This window comes from Dendrobates tinctorius, unplaced genomic scaffold (assembly GCF_039654945.1).
Source record: "Dendrobates tinctorius isolate UK_male_01 unplaced genomic scaffold, ASM3965494v1 ptg000308l, whole genome shotgun sequence".
NCBI lineage: Eukaryota > Metazoa > Chordata > Amphibia > Anura > Dendrobatidae > Dendrobates > Dendrobates tinctorius.
The window spans coordinates 1684148-1703026 of NW_027361975.1; the positions used below are offsets into that span (position 1 = coordinate 1684148).

General features: G+C 47.0%; 1 protein-coding gene across 4 annotated transcripts in view; it reads left to right on the top strand.

Moving 5' to 3' along the window:
* The window catches only part of LOC141073604 (uncharacterized), a 103047-nt gene that overhangs the window by 53615 nt on the left and 30553 nt on the right, over nucleotides 1-18879 (top strand). For all 4 annotated transcript variants that reach the window (XM_073560896.1, XM_073560897.1, XM_073560894.1 and 1 more), the window contains 2 exons: nucleotides 1926-1987; nucleotides 3623-3725. In XM_073560896.1, the coding sequence (XP_073416997.1) occupies nucleotides 1926-1987; nucleotides 3623-3725 (165 nt within the window). The remainder of the gene's footprint in view (nucleotides 1-1925; nucleotides 1988-3622; nucleotides 3726-18879) is intronic.

Consider the following 18879-nt stretch of genomic DNA (forward strand, 5'->3'; position numbering starts at 1 on the left):
TCAGATGGTGACACACTACATGTCTTGCCCTCTGTGTTCTCCCACACGGCTCTTCCCCCTTCAAGTTTTGGGTCTCTAAGCTGGATACATGGCCAGAGCTTAGCCAGTATGCATATGAGGTGCTGGCTTGCCCTGCTGCTAGTGTATTATCGGAACGCGTCTTTAGTGCCGCAGGTGGGGTACTAACAGACCGTCGCATGCGACTATCCTCCGGTAACGTTGACCGGCTTACTTTTCTGAAAATGAACAAGGCCTGGATCTCGCAGGAATTTGCCAGTCCTCTTCCAGATTAAATAATTGGTTGGCAACAGTATCCAGGTCTCCTGTTGTGTTCCTGTTTCTACCACCTGAACTGTAATCCCTGGGCTCCAACACCGCCGGTTGCTGCTCATAAGTGCCGTCTGCACATTCAACACATGCTCCAGTGTTATTGGGGTTCAGTAACGTCAGCTGTGTGTCCAGCAATTTTGCCTGCTCTGTCCACATTCACACTACTGCAGATTTTAAACTTGCTTCAATTAGGCCTCTGGCTACACTCCTGCTTCTACTGTAATCCCTGGGCTCCAACACCGTCAGCTGCTGCTCAGAAGTGTCTTTGGCACGGGTACTCCCTCCTGCCCAGCCTGGTTCCAGCACACTAGCTGTTTCTGGGTAGTGTCAACGTCACTTTGCCTCCAATACGTTGTACTGTCGTGTTGCGGTCGGGTTAGCCGACTCTATGGTGCCTGCAGTTTAGGTGCTTCCTATGTGGGCTGCGGGATCTGGCAATGAAGGCTGGTTCTGTAGTGCCAATAGGACAAGCTCCCCCTGTAGGACTGTGGGTTTCGGAAACTCCGGCCGGCTCGCGGCCTTGCAACTTTTTTTTTCACGTGTACCTTCTGCTGCCTATCATGAGTTCCAATACCATTAGCTGGTTATTTGGAAGTCAATCTTGAATATGTCCCCCTGGGTTCCAGTTACGTCAGCTGGTTCCAGGCAGAGCCTTTGACTTAGGTGGCTCCTTCTCGGTATCCGAGTTCCACCAACGTCTGCTGGTCCTTGGTAGTGCTTTCTGGCACAAGTACCTCCTGCTTAGTAACCGGGTTCCAGTACCATCAGCTGGTCCTCGGTAGGTCCTTTGGCTCTTATACCTTCGGCTACCCATCCAGGTTCCAGTACTGTCAGCTGGTTCTCAGCAGTTCCTCAGCCTTCTTGTACCTTCTGCTACATTTCCAAGTTCAAGCTTTTTGAAATGGTTTTTGGTAATCACTCTGGATCTCCCTGACGACAACCCTAAAGACAACCCTGAAGACCACCCCGAAGAAGATGACCCTGAAGACCACACCGAAGAAGATGACGACCCCGAAAACGACGACCCTGGTGACGACGACCCTGAAGACCACCCCGAAGAAGACCAAGAAGATGACTCTGAAGAGGATGATGGAGAAAGTGTGGGAGAAGTAAAAGAGAAGGTGAAGAGCATGGAAGAAGTGAAACATAAATATCTGACAAAATATAAAAAAGCTTAACATAGTCAATATCTTTGTAACTCCAAACGTCTTAAAAAAAAAAAAAAAAAATTCCTGCTATTCCATTTGATTGGGCTAAACCTCTATGCCTTTAATGTCTGCTCCACCTCCCCCAATACATTCTACATTATTCTTAGTTGTTTTCCTTCATGTAGAATTAACCTACAAGGAAAGTAAGGGTTTATTTTCATTCCGATAATTGTGTCCCATTGACTTGCATTGGTTTCCGGTATCTGAATCGGCGATCTCCGATATTTTTGGGGCATCTGTCCAATCCAATCCAATCCTATCCGATATTTCCCGATATCGGAAGGTATCGCTCAACACTAATCACCATACATGCTCCATAAGAAGAAACTATGAAATTGATCTTTGTCTGATAATGTATATTCAGTCTTTCCACTTGTGTTTTTGCAGATGCACCTGGTACTTGGCATCCCTGTCCTAAAAAGGCTCAAAGGATGAGGAAACCTATCAAGGTATCCCTTTTTTTTCTAATGAAAAAAATACATTTGAAATATATTGATCCTTGTTGCTTTAAGACAGGCTGTCTTGCCATTAGAAAAAAGAAAATAAATTATTTACTACATTATTTTTTAGAAGACAAAAGTGAAATCTCTACTTGCTTCTAGGGGTGGTAGCTCTTTTGCTACCCAAGCCACAGATTTCAGAAAGTAACCCCACCTCTCTTGATGTTGTAAAATCTATTGCTATACCAGGATTATTATTTAATTATCTAAACCTGTGACATTCTTTCCTACTCTAAGTCATTATTATTGTGCTAATCCCTGTCCCATCAACGCATCCATTTCTTAGAGAGCTGTCAGTCACATACTACATACATACATACATACATACATACATACATACATACATACATACATACATATACTGGCTGAAGAGAACGGCGTTGCGTGTGCATAGTAACCAACTGTGGTTAGTTAGTTATAACAAATTATAATGATTATATTGCACATAAAAACCGTGCATCTAATCTTATCCTGTGTGATACTGACTGCTGAGCCATGTATCTAATCCTATTCTGTGTGATACTGTCTGCTGAGCCATGTATCTATTCCTATCCTGTGTGATACTTACTGCTGAGCTGTGTATCTATTCCTATCCTGTGTGATACTGACTGCTGAGCTGTGTATCTAATCCTATCCTGTGTGATACTGACTGCTGAGCTGTGTATCTATTCCTATCCTGTGTGATACTGACTGCTGAGCCGTGTATCTAATCCTATCCTGTGTGATACTGGGCTCCCCCTGCAGTCTGTGTCAGAGGGTGGTCTGTGTTGGCACGGTAATAAATTGTGTTATTTCCAGCTTTACAGAAGGACGATAACACCATAGAAATGATAAGAATAATAGGCCTCAGTTACCACAACTGTCTACAAAGAAAACTGTTGCTGATAGCAACCATTCACAGCTCATTTTTCATCTTTTAAAGAGCTCTGGGACAGCGTGGCGAGTTTGAGTGGCAACTTTTGTGTTTCGACTTTTATGTGGCGAGGTTGGTGTATGTGTGGTGAGATGTGTGCTGAGGGTGGTATATGTGTTGAAGCACGTGGTAGTGTGTGGCGCATTTTGTGTGTGTTCATATCCCCGTGTGTGGTGAGTATCCCATGTCAGGGCCTCACCTTAGCAACTGTACGGCATATACTGTTTGGCGCCATCACTCTCATTCTTTAAGTCCCCCTTGTGCACATCTGGCAGCTGTCAATTTGCCTCCAACACTTTTCCTTTCACTTTTTCGACATTTAATAGATAGGGGCAAAATTGTTTGGTGAATTGGAATGCGCTGGGTTAAAATTTCGCCTCACAACATAGCCTATGACGCTCTCGGGGTCCAGACGTGTGACTGTGCAAAATTTTGTGGCTGTAGCTACGACGGTGCTGATGCCAATACATACATACACTTTTCCCCCCATTATGTACCTAGGGGCAAAATTGTTTGGTGAATTTGTCCAACCAGTCTTTACAGATTTGTGTTTTAGTATTTTCTTTCAACTTCTTTACAGTCTGTATATATACTGTAGATGTGTTTTCTAAATTACTTATTTACTGAACTGCTCAGAATTATAAACCATTCTTTTAATCTGAAAATTTTAGTCTGAAATTTTGAGGTTTGGGAAAGTGAAAAGGAGACTGAGAGACACAGAGTACGACCTTTCTACAGATCCTGAACTTCTTTGCAAAGAGGAAAAACCATTAGGTCAGTCTTATTCCATTGTTACTGTTGGCTTAATGTTGCTGTTCTCATGTGTGTTAGGGTACTGTTACACTTAGCGATGCACCAGCGATCCCGACAACGATATGGATCGCTGGTGCATCGCTAAGTGGTCGCTAGTGAGCTGCCACACAGGCAGATCTCACCAGCGACATCGCAGGGCTCGGGGGTCGCTACTTACCTGTCAGACGCGGCGATCCTGACGTCTTCCCGCCCGTGTCCACGCATCGCTCGTCAGCGCCACAGGAAGGCCAGCAGGAAGCTGACGACGAGAAATGGTCCAGGACGTTCTTGCGTGATCAGCGATAACCAGCGGGGGAGCCGGTCGGAGGTAAGTATCAGACATAGCGATATCGCTAGCAATATCGCTGCTACGTCACAAAATCAGTGACGTTACAGCGATATTACTTGCGATATCGCTACGTGTAACGGGGGCTTTAGCAGTTTCAGGCCATCAAGTATTGTTATCATGATCACAATCATGGCAATCAAACTAAGCTGTATTTAGCGAAAACCAAAAACCTGAGCTAGACTATAAGCTTGTATATGTTCAAAAGTTAAGAGCACGGTCACACTGTGGCAATTTCACTGACAAAACCCAAGCCAAAAAAATACAAACTCAACATGTAATAACATAGGGTACTTAGGGCTATTTTGATTTAAAAAAAAAAAATCCCACCATTACAAGGTGTACACATCAGGATGGACTTAACCTGTCTACTACCTCTCCAATCTGTCTTGAATGCTGCAGCCAGGATCATATTCCTCACCAGTCGTTACACCGATGCCTCTACCTTGTGCCAGTCATTACACTGGCTACCCATCCACTCCAGAATTCAGTATAAACTTATTACCCTCACCCACAAAGCCCTCCATAGCTCAGCACCACCCTACATCTCCTCCCTTGTTTCAGTATACCACCCTACCCGCGCCCTCCGTTCTGCTGATGACCTGAGGTTAGTATCCTCAATAGTCAGAACCTCCCACTCCCGTCTCCAAGACTTTACACGTGCCGCGCCAATTCTTTGGAATGCACTTCCCAGGTCAATACGATTAGTCCCCAATCCCCACAATTTTAAGCGTGCCCTGAAAATGCATTTATTCAGACTGGCCTATCGCCTCAACACATTAACCTAATCTATCCCTGTGTGGCACAGCCAAAAGTTTTACCACAACCAGATTTCCCGCATCATGTTCCCACATGCTTTATGCATCCATTAGCCCTCTGTCTGTACTGTCACACACTTAACATTATGGCTGGTCCATATAATCAGGGCAACTGTTACCACCCACCTTTCGTGTCTACCTCTTTCCTCATAGACTGTAAGCTTGCGAGCAGGGCCCTCATTCCTCTTGGTATTTGTTATAATCTACTGTATGTGATTATTGTTATGCTGTAATGTCTATTGTCTGTACAAATCCCCTCTGAAATGTAAAGTGCTGCGGTATATGTCGGCGCTATAGAAATACAATTTTATTATTATTACTATTAAAACCTTACCATGTGTCATACAATATCAGTGGTAAGGGCAGGAAAGGGCCCCGACTTGTACACCCATGCAATGAAAATTATCTCAGATTATCCCAATTATCTCAGAAAGGGGGGCCATGTTCCCTGTATGTGCATTGTTCAAGAAATTACAGCAACACCAAAAACCTGAGCTGCACTATAAGCTGGTATACGTGCAAAGTGTAAGAACACGTTCACACTGTGGCCGTTTCACAGACAAAACCCAAGAAAAAAGGCAAAATGAGCATATACCCTACATCAAATAAATAGTAATAATACATGTAAAAACATAGTGTACTTAGTTAACACTATTTTGATCAAAAGACCATAAAAGCCATCCCACCTTGGCAAGGTGTACCCATCAGGACTGTCCTATTTTTGCTGGAATGCTTTCATCTACTTTCAGTCCAGCTGGACGTTTCTTCTGAGTCTTTTCTGGAATCCTGTACTTTCACCCAATCATATCAACAGCATCTGCAACTGACAGACTGCTATATCAGCTACCAAGCTGTGATTGGCAGCATCTGGGAATGGTGAAAACGCATACCCCAGAACCATTGTGAAGAAACGCCCAATGGGACTGTGAAGCAGAGATTTCACATACTGCACTTCAAAAGCAAGAAATGTGAATACCTCTGCAATGAAGTGACACAGTGCAAAACAGAATATACCGTATTTTTCAGACTATAAGACTCACCAGACCATAAGACGCACCTAGGTTTTAGAGGAGGAAATTATGAGAAAAAAAAACTGAAGCAAAAAATGTGTCTGTACTTAATATCCCCGATCCTGGTAAATATGATCCCCCTCATCCGCATCCTGATACACATGGCCCCTCATCCCCATCCTGATACACATGGCCCCTCATCCTCATCCACATGGTCCCCTCAACCCCATCTTGATACACATGGTCTCCTCAACCCCATCCTGATACACATGGTCTCCTCAACCCCATCCTGATACACATGGCTCCTCTTCCCTATCCAGGTATGCATGGTCCGCTTATCTCTATCCTGATATGCATGGCCCTCATCCTTATCCTGGCAGGAATGATCGCCCTCATTCCTATCCTGGTTTGCAGGGCGCCATCTTTATCCTGGTATGATTGGCCCCATCTCGGTCCTGGTATGCATGGCCCCATCCGAAAAGATATAAAAAAAAAACCCATTACACTTACCTTCCTCCGCAGGGACGTCATGCGCTGCTCACAAGCAGAGCACAGCTGCCGGAATACTCGCCGGGACTGTTCATCACAGAGAGCAGTGAGTATTCATTGCTCTTCAGTAGCGCGCAGTGTCAGCCACCGGCTTCCTGCTGCTACCGGCGGTCACGTGTGCCGATACTTAAGAGAAATTATATTCAGAATATTCATTTCTCAAGTATCGGCACACGTGACCGCCAGTAGCAGCATGAAGATGGTGACTGACACTGCGCGCTACTGAAGAGCAATGAATACTCACTGCTCTCTGTGATGAACAGTCCCGGCGAGTATTCCGGCAGCTGTGCTCTGCTTGTGAGCAGCGCATGACGTCCCTGCCATGTGCTGCTTACATACATTAATCAGCTGCTGGCACTGGAGCAGGACACTGCGAGGGAGCGGAGGAAGGTAAGGGTAATGTTTTTTTGGTTTTTTTTTATTCTTTTCTGATGTTGTCAATCACTCCAGGACCGGGATGGGACCAATCATACCAGGAATGGGATGGTGCCAGTCATATCAGAATAAGGATGGGACCAATCATACTGGGATGGGAGCAATCATACCAGAATAAGGATGGGGCCAATCATACCAGGAACGGGATAGGGCCAGTCATACCAGAATAAGGATCGGGCCAGTCATAACAGAATAAGGATGGGGCCAATCATACCAGGAACGGGATGGGGCCAATCATACCAGAATACGGATCGGGCCAATCATATCAGAATAAGGATGGGGCCAGTTATACCAGAATAAGGATGGGGCCAGTCATACTAGAATAAGGATGAGACCGTGCATACCAGGACCAGGATGGGGCCAATCATACCAGGACGCCAGAAAGAAATGAATATTCATTGCCGATCACTCCCATGGGCGTGGAGTGCAGTGAATATTAATTTCTCTTTAGCAGCAGGCACAGCAGTTAGCCGCAGCTGCCGGCTCCTGCTTCTGTGACCCGCTACTCTGCCGAAACTGCTCCCCCACCTTCCCACCACAGCCAGAGCCGGTACTTCCGGACTATAATTTGGGAGTAAAAAAGTGCGTCTTATAGTCCAAAAAATACGGTACATGAGAGAATCAGGGGCTCTCAGCGATTTTAACCCCTTCGCCCCTCAAGCTTGATTTCACCTTCATGGCCCAATTTTACAATCTGACCAGTGTCCATTTATGTTGTTAAAATTCTTCATCGGATCCCAGTGATTCTGAGATTGATTTTTCGTGACATATCTTCCATATGACTTGCGTTTATTTGCGAAAAGATTGGATATTTGGAGAAAAAAATTGCATTTTTTTTATGCGCTTAAATCAGTTATGTCACACAAAATAGTTAATAAATAACATTTCCCACGTCTACTTTATATCAGCACTATTTTTGAAGCATAATTTTTTTCCTTAGGAAGCTATAAGGGCACCTTTATTAAATTATAACGTTTATTAAATATGTACTAAAATATTCAAATCACGATCCCTAATAAATCAAGTGTAGATAAAATGCATGCATAATGAAAAAGTGACACACGAGTGTCAGAGGGGTGCTCTAGCCCTATAGCCTTGTACTCAATGATCACCCTACTAACTGTAGAAGGTGGCACATTCAGAAAATCAAGAAATGGGGCCCTGCTAGTGCATTGGCTGTCCTTAGGTTAACCAAGATAATCCATAGTATAGGTCAGATAAAGGCCGACAAGCACTATTATATAAAACTAGCTATGAACCCGTTCTACGCCCGGGTGGCGAGCATTTTTATTGGTGTATGGTCTCCCATCCTGGTATGTGCTGCTCCCCTTCTATCCTGGTGTGCATGGCACCCCTCATCCCTATCCTGGTATGCATGGTCCCCTCACCCCCTATTGTTATGAATGGGTCACCGAGGAGGATAGCAGGCCCAGGCTAAGGCCTGTTTCATACCTCCGTCGTCGGCAGTCAGTTGAAATCCGCCAAAGGATGAGAGCAACTGATCCTTGACGGACGGATAGCAGGGGAGTTGTTGAAGAGAGAAGTGACGTGGCGTAATTTAAAGCGACCGTGAGTTGGATCGAGAGCGGTCGGCCGGGAGGTGGATCAAGAAATTCCGGTAGTTGGAGCGAGATCGCGGACGGGAGGTGGAGCGAGATCGCGCGGACGGGATGCGGGAACGTGAGGTGGGGAGAGAGAGACTTTAGCGGCTCCCGGAACGGCATTTATGGTTTAATGCTCAAAATAGCGGACCGTCAAAGCAAAAAAACGTTGCAGGCTCCGTCTCATCCGCCCGAGAGACGCTAAAATCTTGGCGGATCCATAAAAAAACGGGTGGGACGGGCGACTGTCAGTCAAGATCCGCCAATAATGTAAGTCTATGGGGGAAAAAACGGATCCGCCCCTTTTTTGGCGGATCCGGTTTTTAAAAAACTTGGCGGATTTTGACTGACGGGAAAATACAGAAGTGTGAAACAGGCCTAAGGCACAGAAAACCAGAGAGGTTTGTAACTAAGCGGATTGCAGACCCCTGATCCTGTCCACACAACTAGCAGTAGCCGTGGAGCGTACCTACTATGATCCTAGACGCCTCGGCACAGCCGGAGAGCTATCTAAGCCTAAAGCAAGAAAGGGGAAATCTAAACTGCCCCGGAGCAGACCCCAAAGGAATAGATAGCCCCCAAACATATTTTGTCAGCGAGACAAGATGAAAACACAAATGCAGGCAGAAAAATAGACTGAGCAAACGATGGGGCCCACACTGATTAGACAGGACAGGAAAGGAAAGACACTGTCTGCAATCACGCAAAAAACCCTGCAAAAATCCAACACGTCTGATGCACAAAATGCTGAAGTCGCATGACTTCGCCCCCACTATATCAGCACTCTGGTATATTCTGAAAGCAAAGCAAAAAGAGACCAATACAAAAGGGGACAAAACAAACTGGCACATGCAGTAACATATGGGCGGTGATTCAGCACAGCCCCAGCCGGAGCTGGCTGACCCGCACAAAGCAGAGATAGACAAAACCAGATCAAATGCAAACAGGATAGCAAATGAACCACTTAGCTGAACCGTGCAGGGACAGAGCAGGAGACATCAGACCTCAGGAGGCACCGGAAGAAAATCACCAGCAGGGATAGAGGGAGTCAGCTGTCTTAAATCCCAATCAGAAACCCCAGATCTCCAGTCGTCTTCCTCATTATCAGGTGGCAAGCCTCTGTCAATCAGATCAGCTCCACTACCTCCAGTAACCACCAGAGGGAGCCCAGAAAGAGAACTCTCAATCTGACCAGCTCCACTATCTTCAGTAATCACCAGAGGGAAGCCAGAGAGAGAATTCACAACACCCTATCCTGGTATGCATGGCCCCCTCACCCCTCAATCCTGGTATGCATGGTCCTCTCACCTCCCCTATCCTGGTATGCATGGTCCTCTCACCCCCTTATCCTGGTATGCATGGTCCTCTCACCCCCCCTATCCTGGTATGCATGGTCCTCTCACCCCCCCTATCCTGGTATGCATGGTCCTCTCACCCCCCCTATCCTGGTATGCATGGTCCTCTCACCCCCCCCCCCCTATCCTGGTATGCATGGTCCTCTCACCCCCCCCCCCTATCCTGGTATGCATGGTCCTCTCACCCCCCTATCCTGGTATGCATGGTCCTCTCACCCCCCCCCATCCTGGTATGCATGGTCCTCTCACCCCCACCTATCCTGGTATGCATGGTCCTCTCACCCCCCCCTATCCTGGTATGCATGGTCCTCTCACCCCCCCTATCCTGGTATGCATGGTCCTCTCACCCCCCTATCCTGGTATGCATGGTCCCCTCACCCCCCGATCCTGGTATACATGCTACCCCTCAATCCTGGTATGCATAGTCCTCTCACCCCCCAATCCTGGTAAGCATGGTCCCCTCACCCCCACCAATCCTGGTATACATGGTCCCCTCACCTCCCTTTTCGTGGTATGCATGGTCCCCTCACCCCCCCCTTTCGTGCTATGCATGGTTCCCTCACCCCCCTTTCGTGCTATGCATGGTTCCCTCACCCCCCTTTCGTGGTATGCATGGTTCCCTCACCCTCCTTTCGTGGTATGCATGGTTCCCTCACCCTCCTTTCGTGGTATGCATGGTTCCCTGACCCCCCCCCCCTTTCGTGGTATGCATGGACTCCTCACCCTCCTTTCCTGTTATGCATGGTCCCGACCTCGCTCCCTTTTCGTGGTATGCATGGTCCCCTCACCCCCCAATACTGGTATGCATGGTCCCCTCCCCCCCCTTTCCTGGTATGCATGGTCCCCTCTCCTCCCTTTCCTGGTATGCATGGTCCCCCTCACCCCTATTAAACTTTCCTGTGCTCCAGCGCTGTCACGTTCTGCTGGAGGCCAGGGGAGGAGTGGGTGCCGGAGTACGCTCATGCCCATAGCGCTGTCCGGCGCCATATTGCTGAAGATACTCTGCAAATGTGTCTTCAGTAAAATGGCGCCGGATCGCGCTATGTGCATGCGTGATTCCGGCCGCACTCCTGCCCCGGTCTCCGGCCGAAGAGAAGCGCCGCGGCAACGCTCCTTCCGGTCAGGTAACTATGTAAGTATGGCGCCCGAGATCACGGTATGCAGTGTGTGACACCATACACACTCCTCACCACTGGATGCCTCATTCTGTCTGGAGCCCGACTGCGCAGGGTCGTCGCACTTGCGCAGTCTATAAAGGCTTCAGACAGAGTGATGTTATAGATATCTATTCTGCAGGGTATGGAAGAAAGACAAAAAAGCACAAACCAGAAATGGGTTGTATATTAGTAAAAAAAATAAAAAACTAGCGTGTCCTAGGCGCACACAGGTGTAATAATACCCATGAATTTATATGCTCAGGGGAAATATCACTATTCAAACCCAAAGCTATAAAGAGCAGAATTAGGTACTGCATGGACCTTTAACGCTTATTCGTACTGCATGGACCTTTAAACCTGAAAATGGCTGTCCACCAACTTTCTCCATCCAACCTGACAGAACTGGAGAGGATCTGCAAGGAAGAATGGCAAGAATCCACAAATCCTGGTGTGAAAAACTTGTTGCATCATTCCCAAGAAGACTCATGGCTGTACTAGCTCAAAAGGATGCTTCTACTCAATACTGAGCAAAGGGTCTGAATACTTATGACCATGTGATAATTCAGTTTTTCTTTTTTAATACATTTGCAAAAATTTCTACATTTGTTTTTTTCAATCAAGATGGGGTGCAGAGTGTACATTAATGAGAAAAAAATGATCTTTCTTTATCGCTTCATTGGGTGACACAGATAACCATTGGTGTATGCTGCTGTAGCTAGGAGGCTGACACTATGCGAATAAAGTAAAACTGGCTCCTCCTCCGTAGCATCACTGACAGGCAGGAAGTACCCCAGTTTAAGCTTAGTGTCTGTAGGAGACAGACCTGTATGTAACACCAGATCCGCAGTGTTTTTTCTTTCACAGGTTTCTGTGTGAATTTATTAATCCTTTTCCCTTTGTTTTTCAGATACAGCTCGTCGGGTAACGGTGCAGATTTCTCACCCTGTTTTCCCACATTTAAGCGACCAAGAGAGCAGTGTGGTATCACCCACATTGCCCACTCTCGGACCCGCTGGCAGGACTTTGTCCCCTGTCCCCCCTTTGGGGTGTTTCAGGATGACTCTCGGTGGCCAGTCCTTGCCTATTCCCCTTCTCACCCCTTTCCTCGGAGAGGGCTGAGAGGAAGACGGTGGTCACCGGTGGTGGCCTTCCCCCTTGTTCCTAAGGGGTTGACGCCGTCTTCTGCACTGTCTGGAGACGGTGCGGGAAGGAGGATCTTCTCTCCCAGGACCCTCTTCATCCCAAGGGCTCCTGGTGTGAACCTCAGCTATGAAGAGGAGCCGGATTCAAGTAATTGGTAAGCCAGCGGGCCCCTTCTCTTCCCCCCCCCCCCCTGCAGCAGCTCCCCCGTTTACCTGTGTATGGTGTCCCCGCTGTAGATAGGCCACTTTCCTCCTGGCTCCACCTCTCATTCAGGTTCACTTTTCAGGCCTTTTTTCTCATAGCGCGTGGCCCCGGCATTTTGCAGGCTTTCTTCTTCCCTTCGGCCATTTTACGTCAGGGTGCTCCTGCTGCCCCCCCTCCCCGGCATGTCTCCTATCAGCCGCCCTCATCGACCAGACACGCCCCCCGCTTGGCGTGGTTACTTTGCCCTAGCCATCTTTTATGCCGGACACGCCCCTCGACGTGCCATCTTATTATTTCACCTTTTCCACCGCCGGTCACGCCCCTCTATCTGCGCGTCTCCAGCGATTGGGCCATTTGCAGGTCGCACACGCCTCCTCCGCTTGTCAGCTTATCAGGCCGCAGCTTTGTTCCTTCGCGCTCTTTCCTGCCCGATGGGAGGCGGCGCTGGGTCAGATTATCCTGGCTAGGTCCAGGTCACGCCTCCCATCACAGCTCCGGCTGGGTCACACCCACCGCTCCATAGCGTGACGCTGTTCCCGTCTCTCCCTGGCTTCCCCGGTCCGGTCGCTACTGGCACCCCCCGCCGCGTCAGCCATTAGGAGGGGAACTTTTCTTTGTTTTTTTAGCCTGAGTCGGCGCGGCTTATCTGGTTCTTTCTGCTAATTGAGCCCCCGGCTTTGGGCCTTGTCTACCGGTTTGCACGTAGTCACCTTCTTACCCACAGTCACTAGGCATTAAGGACATTGCTCTCTCCTGGTTCTATTCCTATCTTTCTGACCGCTCCTTCAGTGTTTTATTCTCTGGGTCCACGTCATCTCCCCTTCCTCTCGCTGTCGGGGTACCTCAGGGCTCAGTCCTTGGCCCCCTTCTCTTGTCTCTATACAGCCCCAATTGGACAGACCATCAGCAGATTTGGCTTTCAGTATCATCTTTATGCTGATGACACCCAACTATATACGTCATTCCCCGACCTTACCCCCGCTGTACTACAGAACGCCAGTAACTGTCTGTCCACAGTCTCCAACATCATGTCCGCTCTCTATCTGAAACTTAGCCTCTCCAAAACTGGACTTATTCTGCTCCTGCCGTCTACTAACCTCCCTAAATCTGACATTTCCCTCTCCGTCGGTGGCACCACATTTACACCCCGGCAACAGGCGCACTGTCTGGGTGTTATGTTTGACACCAGTCTCTCCTTCACATCCCATATACAATCTCTTGCCCGGTCTTGCCACTTACACCTAAAGAACATCTCTAAAATCTGCCCTTTTCTCACCACGGAAACAACAAAAACCCTCACTGTAGCATTGATCCACTCCCGCCTGGATTACTGCAACACTCTATTAATTGGCCTCCCCGTTACTCGACTATCCCCTCTCCAGTCCATACTTAATGCAGCAGCCAGGGTCATCTATCTGGCTAATCGGTACTTGGACACGTCCGCTCTTCGGCAGTCCTTACATTGACTGCCCATTCTTTATAGGATCCAATTCAAAGTACTTGTTCTCACCCACAATGCTCTCCACAGTGCAGCACCCGCCTACATCTCCTCCCTCATTTCTGTCTACCGGCCTAACCGACCGCTGCGCTCTGCAAACGACTTTCGACTAACCTCTGCACTTATCCGTACCTCCCACTCCCGACTCCAAGACTTCTCCCGTGCTGCGCCAATCCTCTGGAATGCTCTACCCCAAGAAATTAGGACTATCCACAATTTGCATAGTTTCATGCGCTCCCGCAAAACCCATTTGTTCAGAGTGGCCTATCACGTTCACTAATCAAAGTCATTCTATGTGTAAGTGTGCATGTGTAGCCCATTCACTATCTCCATCCATCCCTCACTCCCTCAAGATGGCTGGACCATCATTGTAAATACACACCTGTACTTTGTATCTCTCCCACCTCATTGTAGATTGTAAGCTCTCACGAGCAGGGTCATCTTATTTTGCTTTAATTATTATATTGTTAACGTTATTACTTATGACTTGTGTTTTGAAACTGTTAAACTGTAAAGCGCTGCAGAATATGTTGACGCTATATAAATAAAGATTATTATTATTACCGGCCTCAGGCCCGTCTGTGACCCTCAGTCAATCAGTGCGCAACCCTGCGCATTACCAGGCCAATCGGCGTGCGCCTTAGGTTTAGCCACGCCCCCTCCCGATGACCGCGTTTTCTTTGACTAATTCAACCCTCTCATGGCTTCCCCAAGCCATATCATCCCTGCCTAAGCTCAGGTGTCATTGTACCCGTTCCTTGGCACAAACGTTTTTCTGGGTTCTGCTCGAACCTCTTTATTCTCCAGAGAAAAGACATTTCTCCCCGCCCGATCTTAGACCTTGAGCAGTTGAATTGCCACCTTCGAATTCGCCTCTTTAGAATGGAGTCCTTGCACTCGGTGATCTCCTCCATGGAGCAGGGGCATTAATTTTGCTCTGTGGACATTCAGGATGCTTACCTGCGCGTTCCTGTTTGTGTACAGCAACGGCAGTTCCTTTGGTTTGCGATACAGGAGCACCATTACCAGTTCACGGCACTCCAGTTGAGCCTGGCGTCCGATACCAGAGTCTTCACGGAGGTCATGGCGGCGGTCATGGGAACTGTGCCTTATGCCCAGTTTCACACCCGCCCTCTTCAGTTGGCCCTCCGGTCTACCTGGGGAAAGAGAATTGTTTCCCTGGACTGTTTCCCTGGATCGGCCAGTGCTTTTACCTCTCAATGTGAAACAGTTCCTCTCTTGGTGGACACTATCCGTCTCTGCCCTGCGCAGGAGGTCATTTCTCCCGCTCTGTTGGCAGATCTTCAACATCGATGCCAGTCTTCAGGGTTGGGGAGCAGTCTTTCTCAATCTCAGTGCAGGGTCGCTGGAACGTTCAGGAGACCCTCCTCCCCATCAATCTCTTGGAGATCAGGTCAATTCTCCTTGCCCTCCTCTGCTGGCAGTCTCTCCTCGCAGGCAAGCCAGTCCGCACTCAGTCGGACTATGTCACAGCCGTGACTTACATAAACCACCAAGGCGGGGCTCACAACACAGATCAAGGTAGAGTTAGCAAAGATCCTGCGTTGGGCAGAAGGCCATGTCCCCGCGATATCAGCCGTCCACATTCCAGAGGTGGACTACTGCGAAGCCGATTTTTTTTGTATCGTTACAGATTCGCGTCAGGCGTGTAGTCTCTCAACTCCGCAGTCTTCGGCAAATTTTTCGGAGGTGGGGCATTCCGGATGCCCACCTATTGACTTCTCGAATGAGCCAGAAGGTTCCCTGGTACATTACCAGGTCCCAGGATCCGATGGCTGTCGGTTGCGACATACTTGTGATTCCGTGGTCCCAGTTTCAGATGCCTGTTATGAATGAGTCACCATAGGAAGCAAAAACAGAAATACAAGCTAAGTCCAGAAAACCAGAGAAGTTGGCAACTATCAGATTGCAGACCCCTGAACCTATCAACACAACTAGCAGTAGCCGTGGGGGGTTCCTACGATGCCCTAGACCCCTCGATCACAGCCGGAGAATTAAATAGGCCTAAAGAAAGAAAGGGGTAATCTAAACTGCCCCAGAGCAGACCCCAAAGCAATAGGCAGCCCCCAACATATAATGACGGTGAAGCAAGATGAAAACACTAACACAGACAGAAAGACTGAGCAAAGATGGGGCCCAAAACTACCTAGATAGGAAAGGACAGGAAGGCTGCTGTCTGCAATCTGCCAAAACCCTATCAAAGACATAAGCCAACAAGCTGATATGAAAAAGGCCCTGAAGCAGCTAGGCTTCAAAAACTAAATCAGCACTCAGGTATTTTCAGAAGACTGAGCTAAAGGAATTCAGCACACCCCAGCAGGGAATGGCAGAAATCCAGAAAAACAAAGCAAAACAAAGTCAAAGCACCAATGCAAAAGGCCGAGCAGCAAACTTAGCTTTAGAGTTCCAGAAAAGCAAGGAAAACAAAAACAAATGCTAACAGGCAAAGCAAAAAACTTATCTTTAGAGGAGCAGGAATTCAGACTGGTCTCCAAGGATCCCACAGAGAAATCACCCGCAGGGCAGAAGGGCGTCGGCAGCCTTATATCCAGTCAGTAACTCCACTCAGCCAGTCATCAGCCTCAGGTGTTTGATAATCAGGCTCACTACCTTTCTTTACCAGAAGAGGGAGTTTGTTGGTTGCTTCTCCTACTGCTTTAACACTTAACTGAGGTACTTCCTTTCTGTCGGTGAGTGTATGTTATGGAGGAGGAGCTAGTTTTACTTTATTTGCATAGTGTCCGCCTTCTAGCGACAGCAGCATACACCCATGGTTACCTGTATCCCCCAGTGAAGGCTCCAAGAAAGAGATTTTACGGTGAGTATCAAAAATCCTTTTTTAAATTTACCAAATAGATGTATTGAAACAAAGAGTGAAAAATTTAAAGGAGTTTCAATACTTTCCGTACCCACTGTACATAGTCCTGAACAAACATGTAATCACAGATACCGTACAAACTGTATTGCAACTATGGTGTAGAGTTTCGCACCTTCCTGCTTGTGGAGGTTTGCTGACGCCCCTGCTCTTGCGCGTGTGCAATTTCTCCTGAGCATTCCGATACCCGATATGTAGTGGAAAATCAGTGTCTGGGCACAGGGCAGAGCTCGGAAGGGAAGGAGCGCAATTTCTTTTTTAATGCAAAATTTGCTGAAATATTTAGAGGACACCCTGTCGCGTTTGGAGAGCCCCTGATGTGCCTAAACAGTGGTAACACCCCCAAAATGACACCATTTTGGAAACTAGACCCCTCAGGGAACTTATCTAGATATGTGGTGAACTCCCAGGTGCTTCACAGAAGTTAATAATATAGAGCTGTGAAAATAGAAAATCTAATTTTTCTTACAAAAAAGTTAATTTTAGTCCCAAATTTTTTATTTTCATGAAATTAAGATGAGAACATGGAACCCAAAATTTGTTGTGAAATTTCTTCTTGGTACACAGGTTACCCCACATGTGGGCGCACAACAGGGTTCAGAAAAGGAGTGACGTTTTGGAACGCAGACTTTGATGGAATGGTGTGCAGGTGTCATATCGTGTTTGGAGAGCCCCTGTGCCTAAACAGAGGAAAAACCTCACACGTGACCCAGTTTTGGAAACTAGACCCCTTAAGACCAGGGCTGTGGAGTCGGAGTCGGTGCTCATTTTGGTGGAGTCGGAGTTGGAATAAAATGGACCGACTCGGACTCCTAAAATATATAATAAATTGGGTACAGTAGTTCAATGCAGAATATGCTGAATATTTTTTCATAGGAATTTGGGAAAGTTATGAAATGTCCTATAAATGACTGTTCTATTCCTGATCTAAGGCTACATTCACACACAGCGTTTTTCCTGCGTTTTTTGAGGATACGTTTTTCAGTTGCAAAAGCAGATCAGCTTTTTTAAAAACCGCATCACCTGAAAGGTTTTTGAGCTCATAGATAATGTTTTCAATAGCAAAAGCAGATTAGAAATCTGCTCTATCTATCTATATATCCATTTATCCATATCTGTCTATCCATATCATATCTGTACCAAAAAGAATGAAAGCCGGATAGCACACAGACTAACACTCCTTTTTTTTTAGCACCAGTCAGGTACACCTCATAGCTGCCCAAAAGGACGCCCAGGACAGGCATTGCTCGTCTTCAGTAACATCAACATCAACTGGTAGTTGGAATAAATAGACTGCATTCATCACCACATCATCTTAAGGTGCAGGCTTTATTTTCAAGTGTAGGGGTGTGAAGTATGAGGTTCTGCAGCAGCTGAGGTGTGCAGTATGAAATTCTGCGGAACAGTATGAGATTCTGCCCCCCCCCCCCCCCCAGGTTTGATCCTGGCTACGCCCATAGTGTGAATGTAGCCTGAGGATCTAGGCTTTATCTTAGCCGAGATAAGTCATAATGTGTGTGTGTGTGTGTATATATATATATATATATATATATATATATATATATATATATATATATATATATACACAGTACAGACCAAAAGTTCGGACACACCTCATTCAAAGCGTTTTCTTTATTTTCATGACTATGAAAATTGTAGATTCACTCTGAAGGCATCAAAACTATGAATTAACACATGTGGAATTATATAATTAACAAAAAAGTGTGAAACAACTGAAAATACTGTATGTCTTATATTCTAGGTTCTTCAAAGTAGCCACCTTTTGCTTTGATTTCTGCTTTGCACACTCTTGGCATTCTCTTGATGAGCTTGAAGAGGTAGTCACCAGAAATGGTTTTCACTTCACAGGTGTGCCCTGTCAGGTTTAATAAGTGGGATTTCTTGCCTTATAAATGAGGTTGGGACCATCAGTTGTGTTGTGCAGAAGTCTGGTGGATACACAGGTGATAGTCCTACTGAATAGACTGTTAGAATTTGTATTATGGCAAGAAAAAAGTAGCTGAGTAAAGAAAAACGAGTGGCCATCATTACTTTAAGAAATGAAGGTTAGTCAGTCCGAAAAATTGGGAAAAACCATCAAGCGCTACAAAGAAACTGGCTCAC